Source organism: Trichechus manatus, unplaced genomic scaffold, assembly GCF_000243295.1.
Source record: "Trichechus manatus latirostris isolate Lorelei unplaced genomic scaffold, TriManLat1.0 scaffold00077, whole genome shotgun sequence".
Classification (NCBI taxonomy): Eukaryota; Metazoa; Chordata; class Mammalia; order Sirenia; family Trichechidae; genus Trichechus; species Trichechus manatus.
Window position 1 is genome coordinate 2,454,298 of NW_004444013.1, and position 15,683 is coordinate 2,469,980.

Below are 15,683 nucleotides of genomic sequence, written 5' to 3' on the forward strand. Positions count from 1 at the left end.
TACTCATGATTATGGGGTTTATTAGGGCAGTAACAGGTTACAGTGCAGGCTCAGGAACACTCAGGTTACAGTTCTTCCAACAGGACAGCCTCTTTTCAGCTGTGCTCGCAGGCACGCCTCTCTCTGGCCCTAGGCCTCTGCACTGCTCAGGCAGGTGTTACAGTGCTCTGCGGATAAGTCCCCCAAGGCATCCCTCTCAGCCTGTAAGCTTCAGCCCAAAAGGTGCTCAGCTCCGGGAAGCCCACCACGCCATCTCCTGCTGATCTCTCCCACCATTGTTTCTCTGCTACAGCTTCTTGCCGTCTTCATTGTTCCAGCTCTCTCCCTCTCTCTCTCTCTCTGTCTGCTGGTTCCAGGAGCTTCTCAGTACAGGGATCCTGAGTCCAGAGGATGCACTCCACTCTTGGTCCTTCTTCCTTGGTGGTAGTGAGATCCTCTCTTTCCTGCCTCTAGGATGGCTCATTTTAAGCCTGGTGGGATGGCAAAACTGACCAGTCCCTTTGGTGGGCCCAATTACCTTATTTGCACAGTTCCACTGAATCACTTGGGTGGGAGTTACAAGACCATGGCAAGAAAGGCCACACAAGTCATCTGTCACACTGCAGCTGCCTGCAGCCTGCCTAGACTCACACCCAGACACCCATTTCCCATGCGCGCGCGCACACTCTTTCTCTCTGACTCTCGGGGCCAGGATAGCTGGACAGGGCAGTGCTGTCTAAAGCTCCCCAGACCAGGGATCCACCCTCTGCTCCACCAATCAGCCCATGGCCGCCAGCCGGGCTTCTCTCGGTCGGTGTCCTTGTCCCACTGGAGGGTCACAGCCTGTTTGCTTATCTGTCTCCCAGCTAGACTCTGAACCTCGTGTTTCTCTTAGAATCCCAGCCTCAACTTAGCAAAGGCGCCACCTGTACTAGGCATTCAGTAAGTACTAAACAAGTGGACAGGTCCGAGTCTTGGATTCCCTACTCGCCAGCTGTGTGACCATGGACAGATCACCGGATCACGCCTTCCTTATTTTCTTCCTTTATCAAATAGGGCTGAGGGGCCCCACCTAAGGGGGTTGTCCTGAACCTAAGTATATAATGCACGTGGGTTCAAACATGTGATGCACACGTGTGTCTGAATGGCTTAACATGTGATACGTGTGTGAACCTAAACAGCTGAACACATGATCCACGTGTGCCTGAACAGCTGAGCACATGGTATACGTGGGCCTGAATGCTTGATGCGTGTGTAAACCTTTCAGAGCCCTGTAGGTGAGGGTCACAGTCACGCCTCCCCCAGGTATGGGGCTCCCTGGGGACCAGAGAACAGTGTCCTCTGGTGGTGAGGAGAGGCTGTGCTCTAACCCAGCACCATCTGCCCAACCAGGCTCATCGAATGAGAAGGTTGTAGCACCCTGGTGTCCAGAGGACAGCGGGGCCTGACGGGGATGCTAACTCTCCGTGTAACAACACCTGCTGCATGCCAGGCGCTGTGTTCAGGGCTCAATGTTTTTCATCCCAGAGCCTTACAGCAGCAGCCTCACAACCTAGACCTGGCACACCCTGCAGAGGAGGAAACTGAGGCTCAGAAAACCAGGATTGGTGGCTGGGTCTCTGTTCCCTGCTGCCTGTCAGGGCAGAGCAGATGAGGACAGACATCCCAATGCCCAGATGGTCTCTTGCTGATGCTTGTGCCCACAGCTGTATAGCAAGGAAGCCAACTCTGCCCACCCGGCTCACCAGCCCCCTACCCTGGCCCTCTCCCAGCTGGAGACCTGGCTGACCCAGTCCCAGCTGCTGCCCCATTCTTTCCCTTCTGGGAGCCAGACGGAGGTGTGACTGTCCTGAGCCCAGCCCCTGAGGAAAGGTGGGGCGCCAGGGCTGAAAAACACTGGTCTTTTGCTTTCTTCCAACTTGCACCCCAGCCGCTAGGCGGATGGTGTCCCTGGAAGAAGCATGTGCTGTCGGAAGGCCTTTCTCCCTAGTCTATCTTAGTCTGGAAGTTCTGCTGAAACCTGTCCACCATGAGTGATCCTGCTGGGATTTGAAATACTGGTGGCATAGCTTCCAGCATCACAGCAACACACAGGCCACCGCAGTATGACAAGCTGTCCGACGAGTGGTGGCCTAGGTTTCTAGAGGGTTAAAACAAGATGGTGAACCTGGAAGTACCTTCTTATTCTGGCACAGATGTGTGAGCCACAAACGGGTAGTTTTGTGCAAGTGCAGGGCTTGCACTAGGGAACGTGGCCCGTCCCCAACTTGCCCGCTCCTGAGTAGCCCCTGCACCTGCAGGAGGCAGCGTTTTCTACCAAGGTGGGGACACCTGTGGATATTCAGGCCTGGATCCCCAGCCAGGCCTGGCAGAGAGGAGAGCCTGTAAGAGGGGAGAGGAGGGTTATTTACCCCACCCTTCAGCAAGGGCTCTTGGTTTCTCCCCTCTACGAAGCCCTCCCCTTACTGATGGCCACTCTTCTCTGCCTTCCCCATCCTACATCAGCATAAAGTCATCAGTCAAAGACCTCAGGCCAGGCAGGAAAGGCCTGGAGGGCCAAGGCTGGGCCAGGAGAGAAGGTGAAAACAGCCCAGGTATCACCCGAGCCATTGGTTGAAAGTTGGGTAACTAGCCTGGCTGCGATTTAATAAGCTTGGCTGTCTTTTTTCCCCAGGCAAAATTCAGCAGATTAGAAAAGAGGAGATGAGAGCTGCTGGGCCCCAGGGTCCCTGCGAGTGGGAGGGAGGAGGTTGGCGTGAACAGGAAGAGGCAGGGAACTGCCTGCTGGGGACAGTGGGGGCAGCCTCTGAGGTTTATCTGAATGGAGCAGGAGAACCGCTGAGGGTGGGTTCAGCAGCACTTCCCGACAGCGCGGGGTGGTGGTGGGGGGGGCAGGTCGCTAGTGTGACCCCACCCTTCAAGAAAAGTCCCAGAAAACCAAATCCAGAAGAAAATTCCTGTGAGTTTACCGACAGTTCAAACAAAAGCATGCAGCCTTTTTGAAAGCCTGAAGGAACAGCAAGGAGAAGACTGTCGTGAATACTTCAGCGCCAGCAAGGGCTGGTTTCATCACTTCAGACAGATTTGGCTTACATGACGTGTGTGTAACTGGAGAAGCAAGAAGCTCCAATGTTGAAGCTGCCAAAAAACTCAAGGATGAGCTGGACAAGATAAAGATCAGATTTATAAAGATACTGATAAAAGGCAATAATAATGAAACCTAAAAAAAAAAAAGAGGTATTCAACTCACGATGGAGTCTGGGGAGCAGAATCCCTTTGTCTAACAGGGACTGCCTATATATAAATCTAAGATGTCTCCTCAGGGATCTGGCAGCTACGTCTCTGAAATGTAACTTCAGGTGATCCTCCCCTACTTTCCTGTTTCCTGGAAGGAGAGGAGCAGGTCACCCAGCCCCAAACTGTAAATCTACTTCCGGCCATAACGGTACTAGAAAGTTCACAATATTATCATGAAAACATGAATGTAATGTGTTGTATCCACTTAGCTATCTAATGGTGACAATTTTTTCTGCCTTTGCAATCTCTTTACTGGATTGCCTGTGGTGCGTCATATTCTGCTTTAATGCTTATTCCATAATAAAACTTCTCTTTCTCGCCTAAAAAAAGAAATATTCCAGCTGTGGTCCCTATAGTGTACTTCATATAAAAGAGATACTTAGATGCATTTTAGAAAATGTTCCATCCAAAACAGGGACCTCAGTCATCTGGTGGAAGGTCACATCTGTGAAACTTTGCTTCCTGAGAGTACAGAATAATCGACGTATTGTTCTAGTGATGACAGCCACACAGCTTGACTTTGATTGCATGGAAAACTTGAAACATGTTTACTGATCATGGGGACGGTGCTGGACCGGGCAGTGTTTCATTCTGTGGTGCACAGGGTCACCATGAGTCGGGCTGACTCAACAGCAGCTAACAATTCCATAGTGTTGGATCCTCCCCACAGGCCAGGATTCGCATTTGAGAGTTGTGGAAACTGAGGCTCGGAAAGGCTGAGTAACTTCCCAAACACCACACAGCACTGGGGTTAGAATCAGATTGCCTTGCTATCCACTGGGCCAGGGACCTTCCCTGTCACTTGCCGTGGGACACTCCCTTCTCTATTGACCCCCAACTATGACATTTCCAAATAGCATTCTGAACTGCTGGCAACCTCTGGTGTCCTTTACAAGCATCTTGGGTTCGGGGGAGATCAGGCAGGTCCCCCCAGAGTAGGTTTGCTGATGCAGCTAGCGTTTAGAACAGTAATGAGTGACCTTACATCATGCTAGGCCCCTGCTCAGAGCTTCATATGCTCACTAACCCTCACAACCCCTGTGTGGTATTTACTGTCCTCATTGCCTTTTTACAAACAAGGAAACTGAGGCCAGAGTGGCTAAGAGACTTGTCCAGGGTCACTGAGCTAATAACAGAGCCAGGATTTGAACTCGGGTCATCAGGTTCCAGAGTGAGTGCTCTTAACTCCTGACTACAGGGCTGCCCTTCAGAACCTCAGGAAGACCGGGGGTTTATGCCCCGGCCCCTCGGGCTACCTTCCCCCTCAGTCTTCTCAGCCGCTTGCTGAGGCGGTTTCCTCCTCCTTGTTTTGCCCCTGAGCAGACCATGCTCAGAGGTGACGGGGCTGGCCCGAACCGGCCCTGCTTCCATCCAAGGCTAAAGCAGCCGCTGCCCAGCAGCCCTTGAGGAGCTTGCTGGTGATCAGCAACCTGGTGTGGGGTGGGGTGGGGTGTGTGTTCTCATGACCCGCCAGCAGCCTGCCAAAAGGCCCACTCACTCTGTCGTCTAGGTTAGCAGGGAGCACGCGGGCCTTTCTCCTGGGATAACTGGGACGTGGAGCCCTGGTGGTGCAGTCGTTAAGAGCTCGGCTGCTAACCAAAAGGTTGGCAGTTCGAATCCACCAGCCACTCCTTGGAAACCCTATGCGGGCATTCTACTCTGCCCTATAGGGTCTCTAGGAGTCAGAGCCAACTCGATGGACACAGGTTTGTTTTTTTTTAACTGGGACACACGGGCAGGGGCTGCCCAAGCTGTGGACAGTGGCCACAATGCCGTCCTGTGCACCATAGAGCCCCCCATGAATGTCTGCTCAGATTAGCTGACGCCTGTTCCTGCAGGCACACCCCTGTGTGGGCTGGGCGGGTGGGTTGGGAGTGTGGACACAAACCCAGTGGCAGGTTCCAGAACATGGGCAGGGCCTCTTCACCTGTGGTTTGGGTTCCCTCCCAGGAACGGGTTGCTCATTTACCCACACAGCCCAAGGAGCTGCCTCCAGTTTCCTCTGGTACCAGAAAGGCAGGAACTCTTTCCCCCCAGGTACCCCCAGCTCACCCTGGCCCAGTGCCCTGGGCTGCCTGGAAGGGCCCAGGGTGGGACCTGTGGTAGAAGGCCATTTCCTGTAGGATTTAGAACCCATTTCATTTTAAAAAAAAACATTCTTTAAGGAAAATACGGCTCCTTTTCCTCCTGTAAAAACGGCATGGTGTGGACATCTAACCTCCTCTAACTTCACCAGGGGGAAAGAGAATCAAGATCAACAGCCCAAGGCTGATTCCTATGAGGCGGAGGTCAGACACGCCTCCACCCTCCAACCCTTTTACCAATTCTGACACCAACCATCCCTCTCACGGCACTCTCTACTTCTTTGCTGGGTTCCATAATTCGTTGCAATGGCCACAAAGAACTCACAGACCATAGTCACGATTATGGGGTTTATTAGGGAAGTAACAGGTTACAATTCAGGTTCAGGAATGCTCAGGATACAGTTCTTCCATCAAGACAGCCCCTTCCCAGCCGTGCCTACAGGCAGGTCTCTCTCTAGCCCTTGACCCCCAGCCTGGCCTCTGCCCTGCTCGGGCAAGTGTTAAAAGCTCTTTTAGCTCTGCCGATAAGTGCGTGGGGCACCCGACTCTGCCAGTAAGCCTCAGCCCAAAGGCACTCAGCCTTCTCACTTCATGGGCCAGGAAGCCCACAACACTGTCTCCTGCCGGTCTCCTGGTTCTGCTGCTGCCGGTTCCCTGCTGCACTTGCTGCCACAACTCACCATCTTGTGCCATCTCCAGTGTTACAGCTCTTTGTCTCCTGAGTCTTGGAGGTTCTCTGCCCAGGGACTCCAGGTCCAAAGGACACACTTTACTCCTGGCTTCTTTCTCGGTGGTAGGGAGGCCCCCCACTTCTCCACCTCCAGGATGGCTCATTCTAAGCCCAGCAGGGTGGCAGAACTGACCAGTCCCCTCATTAGGGTTCTGTACATCTTATTTGCATGGTCCCATCCCCACAAGGGTGCCATGTACCTTATTTGCATAGTTAGCAAGCTATCCGATCCCTTTGGCGAGCCTCAAGCACCTTGTTTGCATAGTCTCACCCAGTCATTTGGTGGGAGTTACAGACCATGGCAGAAAGGCCGTGTAAAAGCAATCCATCGCACCACAGGAAGTGAGACGCCAAGAGAAGCTACAGAGAAAAGTACCTGTCCTTTCTGAGGCCTAATACTGAGTTAGAAGAATCCAGTGGATAATGTGTGGTGTAGGCCCAGTGCAGTGTCTGCGCATAGTATGTGCTTGGTAAGCAGTTGTTGTGAGCTACTGTCGAGTCAGCCCTAACTCGTAGTAACCCTATGCACATCAGAACAAACCACTGCCCGCTTCTGTTCTACCTCCTAGATTGTTGCATAGTTCCTGGGGTCTTAAAAGCTTGCAGGCGGCCATCCTAGTCACAACAACTGATCTCTATTCACCTGGAGCAACAGAAGAAGAAGGAGAGTCAGGAATAGGAGGAGGAAATGGAATGTGTGGCTAATTGCCTCCATGAACAGCTGCCTCTTTTGCTGTGAGACCAGAATAACTGGATGGTGCCTGGCTACCATTACTCAACATTTCGATCGAAGATTCTATAGAAGAATCCTGATCAAAAGGGGGGAAATGGAGAACAGAATTTCAAATTCTCATGGACTCCAGACTTCCTGGAGCCACAAAGGTTGGATGACCCACTGAAACTATGCCCTGAGATAATCTTTAAACTTTAAACCAAAGATATCCCCTGAAGTCTTAAAACCAACAATAGTTTAGCTTAACTAGTAGAAAATGTCTGCCTTGAGCATTAAGCTCTTTTAAGAACTGTCTATATGGGATCAAATTGACAACAGCAACTTGAAATATTAGATACTATTAGATATTAGATACTGCCCTTAGCGGGTAGTAAATATATGTCAAATGGAGGAGGAACAACTCAAGAAAGGAGGGTGAGAATGGTTGCACAACTCAGTGTAATCAACGTCACTAAATGGTACACGTAAAAACTGTTGAGTTGATGTATGTTTTGCTGTGTATATTCTCAACAACAAAATAAAATTAAAAAAAAAAAAAAAAAAAACGCTGCAGGTCCTGTACCATCCCCACGATCAATTGTAGATTGAACTGTTGTGATCCATAGGGTTTCCATTGGCTGATTTTCAGAAGTAGATCAGGCCTTTCTTCTTAGTCCATCTTAGTCTGGACACTCCGCTGAAACCTGTTCAGCATCACAGCAACACACAAGCTTCCACTGACAGATAGGTGGTGGCTGCACATGAGGTGCACTGGCCTGGAATCAAACCCGGGTCTCCCACATGGAAGGTGAGAACTCTGCCACTGACCCACCACTGCCTCAGTAGCAACTATTATTCTTGGTTTTAAAGTCACCTAATTCCCTTCCTTTCCCCACTTCAGGTGTTTAGGACACTTGCACATGTCCCAAGTCCCACCCTCCTGACCTGTAACTGCCCACCACTCCCAGCTGACTGCCTGGGGCCCGTGTGCTTCCTGTTGGCTGGGCCGTGGGCTCACTCTTTCCTGTCATCTGCAGCCTGGGGTCGGGCTTTGTTACTTTCTTGGGGCTGCCGTACAAAGTGCCACAAATTGGGTGGCTTAAAACAACAGAAATATATTCCGTCACAGTTCTGGAGGCCAGAAGTCCAAAATCAAGGTGTTTGCAGGGCCATGCTCTCTCTGAAGGCTCTGGGGAGGATCCTTCCTTATCTCTTCCAGCCTCTGCGGCTCCTGCCAATCCTTGGCATTCCTTGTCTTGTGGCTGCGTCACTTAGTCTCTGCGTGGGTCTTCACGGCTGCGGCTGTGTCTCTTCTCTTTAATGAGGAGTCACTGAAACTGGGTTAGGACCCACCCTGCGCCAGTGTGACCTCATGTTTACTGACAGCATCTTCAGAGACCCTATTTCCAAACAAGGTCACGTTCACAGGTATCAACGGTTAGGACTTCAACTTATCTCTCGGGGGACACAATCCACCCCATAACAGGGGTGCTCTCCCCGCAGCTTTGGAAGGAGGGGGAGAGTTGCTGCATCCACCACCGTGTGAGCGCTGCGAGGTGCCGATGTTGTGTGTGTCTTGCTCGCCTCACAGCTCCCTCAGTAGTCAGAGTGAGGAGCAATTGAGGCCGCGTCCTGTGGTGTGGCTGTCCCCGCCTCCAGGGAGCCGTCCCTGGTCCCTGACAGGTTTGGGGTCCCTGCCATGTGCTCGCCCGGGTCCCTCCACCAAGTGTCTGGTGGCGGTGTCCTCAACATCTGTCCCAGTCTGCGGTGCGCCCTGCCACATTCCCAGGGCTCAACACAGCATCCACACGGGGCGAGCAAGGGAGCGAACAGAACTCAGGGTGACATCACATGACCCAGGCGTGGCAGGCTGGGAGCAAGTCCAGGTTCTTGACACCAAGTCCTGTCCTCTTTCCACGGCCTGGTAGTGCCAGGACCGCATGAGGCTCATGCCTGCTGTCTGTCTTCTCTGCCCGCACTTCCTTCTGACGCAGGTGCCGGTGATGGGGGCAGGTGGGGAGGCTTCGTGTGAGCTTTGTGCACCTGCGGACACACCCGTGTGCACGGCCACTCTGTCCACACACACCTAACCACCTGGTGACTTCAGGCTGTGTGCCGGCCCTGTCCCAGGCAGAGGGAGGGGCACAAGGAAGAGCAGATAGATCTGTGGGCTCTAGAGCAGGAGGCTTGTAAGGCAACACCTCAGAGGTTAACCCTGCCTTTTACGGATTGGGAAACTGAGGCTTCAGGAAGCCCACGGCTCATGGTGGAATGAAAAGACGAGGGCTTCTGGGCCGTACAGAGAGCTATTCCTGGCACTTAGCAGCTGTGTGACCTTGGGCTAGTTACTTAACCTCTCTGAGCCTTGTGTTCTTGACTGTGGTGAGGGGTGACCTTGAGTGCATCTGGGAAAGCTGACAGCAGAGCGTCTACACATGCTGGTGTGCCACCCCTGCCGTCCTTTCCCCGTCCTGTGTACCTGCTTGCCAAGAGGCCATGGGGGAGTTCTCGGTGACAAAGGGATGGGTGGGAAGCATCACTGCCTCCCGTGGGCCCAAACCTCCAGCACATTTCTCTGCTGGGACCTGGAGAGGGCTGGGTCATTCTCCACGTCTGGGATTCAGAAAAACCACCGTATTGGCCATATTGGAGGTGCTAGGGGGTGCTGAGTTTGGGGCCTTGGTGTGGACTGAGTAGGGTTGTCATTATCTGAGATGGGTGTTATCTGGGGTGCCTCACGTTTGTGGTGGCTCTGGCACGCCCTGTTGGAAATATGTTGGAACTGGGAGACTCCTGGGGGCAGATCCTGGTTCCAGAGTCAGAGGGGGGCGTGGGTGGGACCAGACAGGGACAGGAAGAGTGGGGCAGTGGGAGGGGGCAGGGCAGTAGGTGAGGGAGTATTGGGAGAAGGAGGAATCGGGCAGCAGTGCCCGTGGGCCTCAGGGCTACATGGGGGGCTCCATGCCCTGCGGAGCAGCCCTCGGAGCATCTGCCCAGATGGGGCACTGGTGGGGTACGTGGTAGGGGCCGCCCAGGCCCGGTCTGTGTGTGCACTGGGTCAGCAGATTGTCTGAGCGGTACCGGCCCCAGCCTGGGAGAGGCACTTCCCCAAGTTGCCTCCAAAAGGGAACAGATTTCTGCTGAAGCTTTTTAAGATTTGTTGTTTTTCTAAGACCCATTCTGTCTGTCCCCCATCACCCAGGTCTTGGCTTCCTGCTTCTTCCACCCCCACCCACACCACCCCAGAGGCCCAGCCAGGGAGGGCTGCTGTTTGAGGGTATAAGCCTCCCTTCCTGTAACTCCAGCCCTCACCAGCCAGGGCACAGGGCCACAGGCTGCTGCTTTGCATGTAGGTCCCCGGACCCTTCTCCACCCAGCCAGCCCTTGGCCACCTCACACGTTCCCCAGCCCAACCCGGGGCCCAGCCCAACCCCTGCTGCTTCTCTGGGCTCAGGAGCTCCCCTGCCTCCGGGCCAGGCAGGGGGTGGGCTGCCCGGGGCGCTCAGCAAGGAGGACTTGGTGGCCTATGCGCCAGACACAGTCTTTCTTCCATTCACAGGCCCTGGTCTCCAAGGCAGCCAGGATGAGTTCTCCATAGCCTAGCCCCATCACACCAGCCCTGGTCACAGACCTCGCCGGCACTGCTGCCGGGCCCCTCACGGCCACCTCCCCTGGTCCTACCCATGGCTCAGCCACATCCATCCTTCTGTGACCTTTTGCCCTTAGTGTCTTTGCCTGGGTGGGTCCTTCTGTGGGGTGTCTTCTCTCACCGCACCCTGTCCAGCACAAGCTCCTGCTGCCTTTCCAGATGCCACCTGAACATCCAGCTCCCTGGGGACCCCAGATTTGCAGACATGTCGGTCACCTGCCCCCTGCCTCATGTCTGTGTGTATGTCCCGTCCCCATTCTGGGTGGGCACCGTGTCTGTGTGCTACCCCTCCAGGCTGTGTGTTCCTTGGGGGCCCGCCTCCTAGTCCTCAGGGTATATGGTGCTGACATGGGCCTGTCCTGGGAGAGCCTTCACAAAATGTGGATGGTAGGACAGGCTGTGGGAAGGGCGCGGGGCATGGAGAGGCTGCTCTGGCAGGTGAGGGAGGAGGAGCAGGTCCAGTGGCTGCACCCATGCCGACTCTCCTACCCTCATCTTCCTCTTGTAGATGAAGATGACGCCAACAGACTAGGGGAGAAGGTGATCCTCCGGGAGCAAGTGAAGGAGCTCTTCAATGAGAAATATGGTCAGTGCCTGTGGGGCGGGGGCCATGGGGTGGCGCTCGTGGGGCAGGGGCCATGGGGCAGGGTAGTGGGGCAGGGCTCGTGGGGCAGGGGCCGTGGGGTGGACGTTGTGGGGCAGAGTAATGGCGCAGAGGCCATGAGTCAGGCTGGTTTGTTGTTGTTTTGTCTTTTTTACCTTTTATTTTGGAATTAATTTTTAGGCATTTATAAAAGTAGACAGAATGACATAATGAACCACCTTATAACCAAAACCCAATTTCTATAATTAACCAACATTTTGCCAGTCTTATTTCATCTATTTCCACATCCACACTTTTATTTTTTTAGTATTTTAAAACAAATCCAAGATATCATATAATTTCATCCATAAATATTTAAGTAAGGACTTTTCAGGAGCGCCTGGGTAACGTAAATGGTTAAGCACTCAACTACTAGCCAAAAGGTTGGCAGTTCTAACCCACCCAGAGGCGCCTCAGAAGACAGGCCTGGTGATCTGCTTCCAAAAGGTCACAGCCTTGAATCCCCTGTGGAGCACTTCTGCTCTGCACAGATGGTCGCCATGAGTCGGAATCGACTTGATGGCAGCTAACAACAACAAGGACTGTTTACTTTGCTCTAATGTAACAGAACCGGATTCTAAGTAGCATCAAACCCTCACCTGTCAATCCTGGGTGTGCACACTTTAAAGTCATTGTACCAGGCCCATGGGAAAGCAACTGTTTCATTCTCAGCATTAGGTATTATGTTTTTAGTTTTGCTAATTAGTGAAAAACGGTGTATGTGTTTATTTGTAAACTCTCTGGGGGTGTGATGGCTGAGCTGGGACATGCAGGATTTAGCCCTTTCCCCAGAGGGCCTCGCCTTTAACAGGGGACATCTTCACTCTGACCACTTGTGCCCTCCAGGTGAGGCCCTGGGCCTGAACCGGCCTGTGCTGGTCCCTTACAAACTGATCCGGGACAGCCCAGATGCTGTCGAGGTCACGGGCCTGCCCGATGACATCCCTTTCCGGAACCCCAACACATACGACATCCACCGGCTAGAGAAGATCCTGAAGGCCCGAGAGCATGTCCGCATGGTCATCATCAACCAGCTCCAGTGAGTGGTCCAGCACCTAGGGTAGGGTGGACAGGTGGGCAAGGGTCACAGGAAAGGCCACTTCTCAAGTCCAGAGGGGACATCCCCAAAGCAGGTCTCACTGGGAGTTGGCAAGAAAGAAGGAGAAAGAGAATGTCCTTTCACTTGCCCAGAATCCAGGAGACGGGCCTGCTGAGCACCCTCATCTTAGAGATGAGAAAACTGGTACCCAGATGAGGAATGAGGTGGCACAGTCACAGTGGACCCCTGGGATCCAGATCCAGGCCCCCTTCTGCTGAAACTGCAGCCCCAACATTCATGGGGTTATTTATTTTTAAAGTTTCAATTAAATTTGACTTTTTCCAGCTGTCACATTAATTTATACCCATTTTAATATATTTAGAAAATAACAGTAATTCCTATTCTCATCGCTCAGTATCCGTATTTTACCATGTGTCCTCTAGACTTAAAAAAGAACATTAATAGTTTATTTGTTTTCTTATTTACAAAAATATACACAGCAAACTTGGAAAATACAAAAAGGTAGAAGAAATGAAAAAGATGACTCATAACCCTCTTACTGAGGACAACCACTGTTAACACCACTATTCACACTGTACACATTTCTTGTGGGTATTTTCCCACGTGTGTTTTCTTTTCAATTTTATGATAGATGTTTTGAAATTAAAATAACATTGTATGTGGCAAAAAATAATAATAATAATTTTATTCAGAAGCATTTAAAATGAAAAGTAGAAGTTTCTCTCTGTCTCACTACTACAGTCCGCCCCTTAGAAGTAACTACTGGATAACGCAGGAAACCGTAAGGAGAAAGTGCCCATCCCCCAGAGCCGTATTTCCCAGGGAGAACCACTGAGAACATTCTAGAGCTTTTCTTCCACGTTTTGACTTTTCTTTTAATGCCGTATGTGTATGTGTGTGTGTGTCCACACGCTCATGCACACACGTGTTTTGGAAAATGAAACTGAGCATACAGTATTTGTCTGTAGACAGAGGAAATTAAGCATAATGTTTCATGTCTGGCTGTCTCTCACTTGACCTTGTATGGACATGAGTATTGCCTAGTCCATAATAATTCTCTTTAGCAACTGACCAATCCTGTGTATTTAAATAGACCATAATATGCTCTATTGATGGACTACGTTGCTTCTAGTATTTTTGTTGTTGTTGTTAATATTAAATAATGCTGTAAGTAAAATAAAAGTTAAAAATTAAAAGACAACACCCTCCCTTTATAGATGAGGAAGCCACCCCAAGGGGCGAGTTGCCCAGCATGGCACTGTCCACCTGTGCGGTGTGAGGGTGCTCACTGTTTTCACTTGGGTCTTACCTGGCTAATGGGCCCAGCAGTGGCAGCATCTCATCTTAGGAGAGATGCTGTCTAGATTCAGGGAGCAGGTGAGAAGGAGGGAGAACTTAATTTTCTGACTGTCACCCCTTTCCTTTCTTTTTCAGACCTTTCGCAGAAATCTGCAATGACACCAAGGTGCCAGGTGAGTCGGAGGCCCCAGAGGCCACCAGAGTCTGCTGCCTTCAAAGGTGCAGGCAGATCTGGCCCAGTTGGGCGCTCAGTAGGTGGCTGACCACAGAGAGAAAAGCGTAGTTCCCTCCCCACCCCAAGGAGTTCCCGGGGGCCTGAGATCTCCCCAAAAGCCCCAGGGAGCCTTCAGGTACGCTTCAGAGGGAAGGCCCTGCCCACAGCACAGAGGAGTGGGTCAGGTCAACTTGAGAGGGTGAGGGGCAGGCTGTCAGGTGGATCACTGGCACTATCTGGCTAGGGGCGAGTGACATGTGGCCAGCCAGGGTGAGGCAGGAGGCACTGGCTGCCTTGACTCTGCCTGCATTTGCAGGGCACACGTCTGCCTGAGGCCGTGGTCTTTTAGAACCTCTCAGTTCGCAGGGACCTGGGGACTGTGTGGTTCTGTTGGAGGAGATGCGCTAGGACTCAGGAGAGTCCATTTTACAGGTGGGAAACTGAGGCCCAGAGAGGGGAAGGGATCTGCCCGAGGTTACATGGTGAGTGGCAGCTGGAGCCTGGTCTCAGGAGTATCCATCTGAGCCATAGGCCACCATGGACCAGTGGCCAAGTGTGGCTGCTCAGTGGGGACAGTGACAAGATTCAGCAAGCCCCCCCACCTGAGGCCCTGACTCCAGATGTGTCCAGTCTGTGGTTCAGCCAAACCAGGATGTACCACATCCAGAACCCTGTGGGGAGCCAATCACAGGGCCTCCTGTGGCCAGGCACAGCACTGGGCACACCAGGAGGGAGGTGACTGGGGCCAAGCCCTAAATACAAGGAGCTGCCATCAGGTAAGAGACAGGGGCCGGGGAGGACAGACGCTCAGAGGGCGGGTGCTGTCCCTTACACCCACCACTCCCCCTACTGTGGTCATCTTCAGGGTCTTACGGTGGCCCCAAGGTGGCCCCAGCCCCAGGCCACTCGAGGCAGAGAGTGACAGCTGGCACTCTGACTTCTTTTTCATGTGGAGCCTCCTCCCTGGCTCACAGCCTGGGCCCCTCCTGCACCAGGGTCTTCTGTTTCCCAGGAGCTTTATTTATGATGTTACAGAGTCCTGGGCTCTGGTGTTTCTTCATAGGAGCTCTGGACAGACAGCTGTGCCATGGGCCCAGGCTGCCCTCATACCCTTTGTCATTAAGAACCACTTGGTGGAAACAGGCAAATGTATAGAGACCAGAGCTTATCAGTGGTTACCAGAGGTGGGAGGGAAAGTCCCCGGTGGCGTAAATGGTTTGCACTGGACTGCTAACTTAAAGGTTGGTGGTTCAGACCCACCCACGGCACCTCAGAAGAAAGGCTTGGCCATCCTCTTCCATAAAGATTACAGCCAAGAAAACTCTGTGGAGCAGTTCTGCTCTGTAACACATGGGGTCACCGTGAGTTGGAATCGGGTTAATGGTTACAAACCATGATGAACATAATCAATGTCACTGAGTTATATATGTCAAAATTGTTGAATTGATAAATGTTTTGTTATATATGTTTTTACCACAATTAAAAAAAAAAAAACCCTTCTAGTGGGCTATGTTAGGTTGCCATGCAGTTAACTGCCCACTCAGCCCAGACAGGACCCTAATGACGTGGCGCAGTTACAGACCTTTTTATCAGCCTTATAAAGTCACATCAGTTTAATTCAGCAGCAACAGAACACCTGCTGAGTCCCGCTCCATTATGCCACTTGAGTCTCTCTTCCCTCTTCTTTTCCCCGTTTGGCTCAGAGCAGTTAATACGTTTATCCAGGGTCACACAGCCAGTGAGTGGCAGTGGTGAACTGGAACGTGAACGTAGACACCTGTAGCACTGCCTGCTCATTGTTGGGCCTGTGGACGCTAGTGTTTCACAGACTGTCATCACACATTGGCCGTAACAGCAGCGACAGTAATAATCCAGTTCTTGGTTTCTGAGTACTTACCAGGTGCCAGGGACTGTGCTAAGCACTTTGCACAGGATTTCATGGGACCTCCCAGCAATGCTGCAGTAATTTATTCACACTGTTGTTAGCTGTGCTGTTGTTAGCTGCCATCCAGACAG

General features: G+C 52.2%; 1 protein-coding gene across 2 annotated transcripts in view; it reads left to right on the forward strand.

The window, feature by feature from the left end:
• GTF2IRD1 (GTF2I repeat domain containing 1) overlaps positions 1–15,683 on the forward strand; it is a 145,691-nt gene that overhangs the window by 127,575 nt on the left and 2,433 nt on the right. For both annotated transcript variants that reach the window (XM_004380766.2, XM_004380765.2), the window contains exons 23-25: positions 10,960–11,037; positions 11,941–12,133; positions 13,589–13,626. In XM_004380766.2, the coding sequence (XP_004380823.1) occupies positions 10,960–11,037; positions 11,941–12,133; positions 13,589–13,626 (309 nt within the window). The remainder of the gene's footprint in view (positions 1–10,959; positions 11,038–11,940; positions 12,134–13,588; positions 13,627–15,683) is intronic.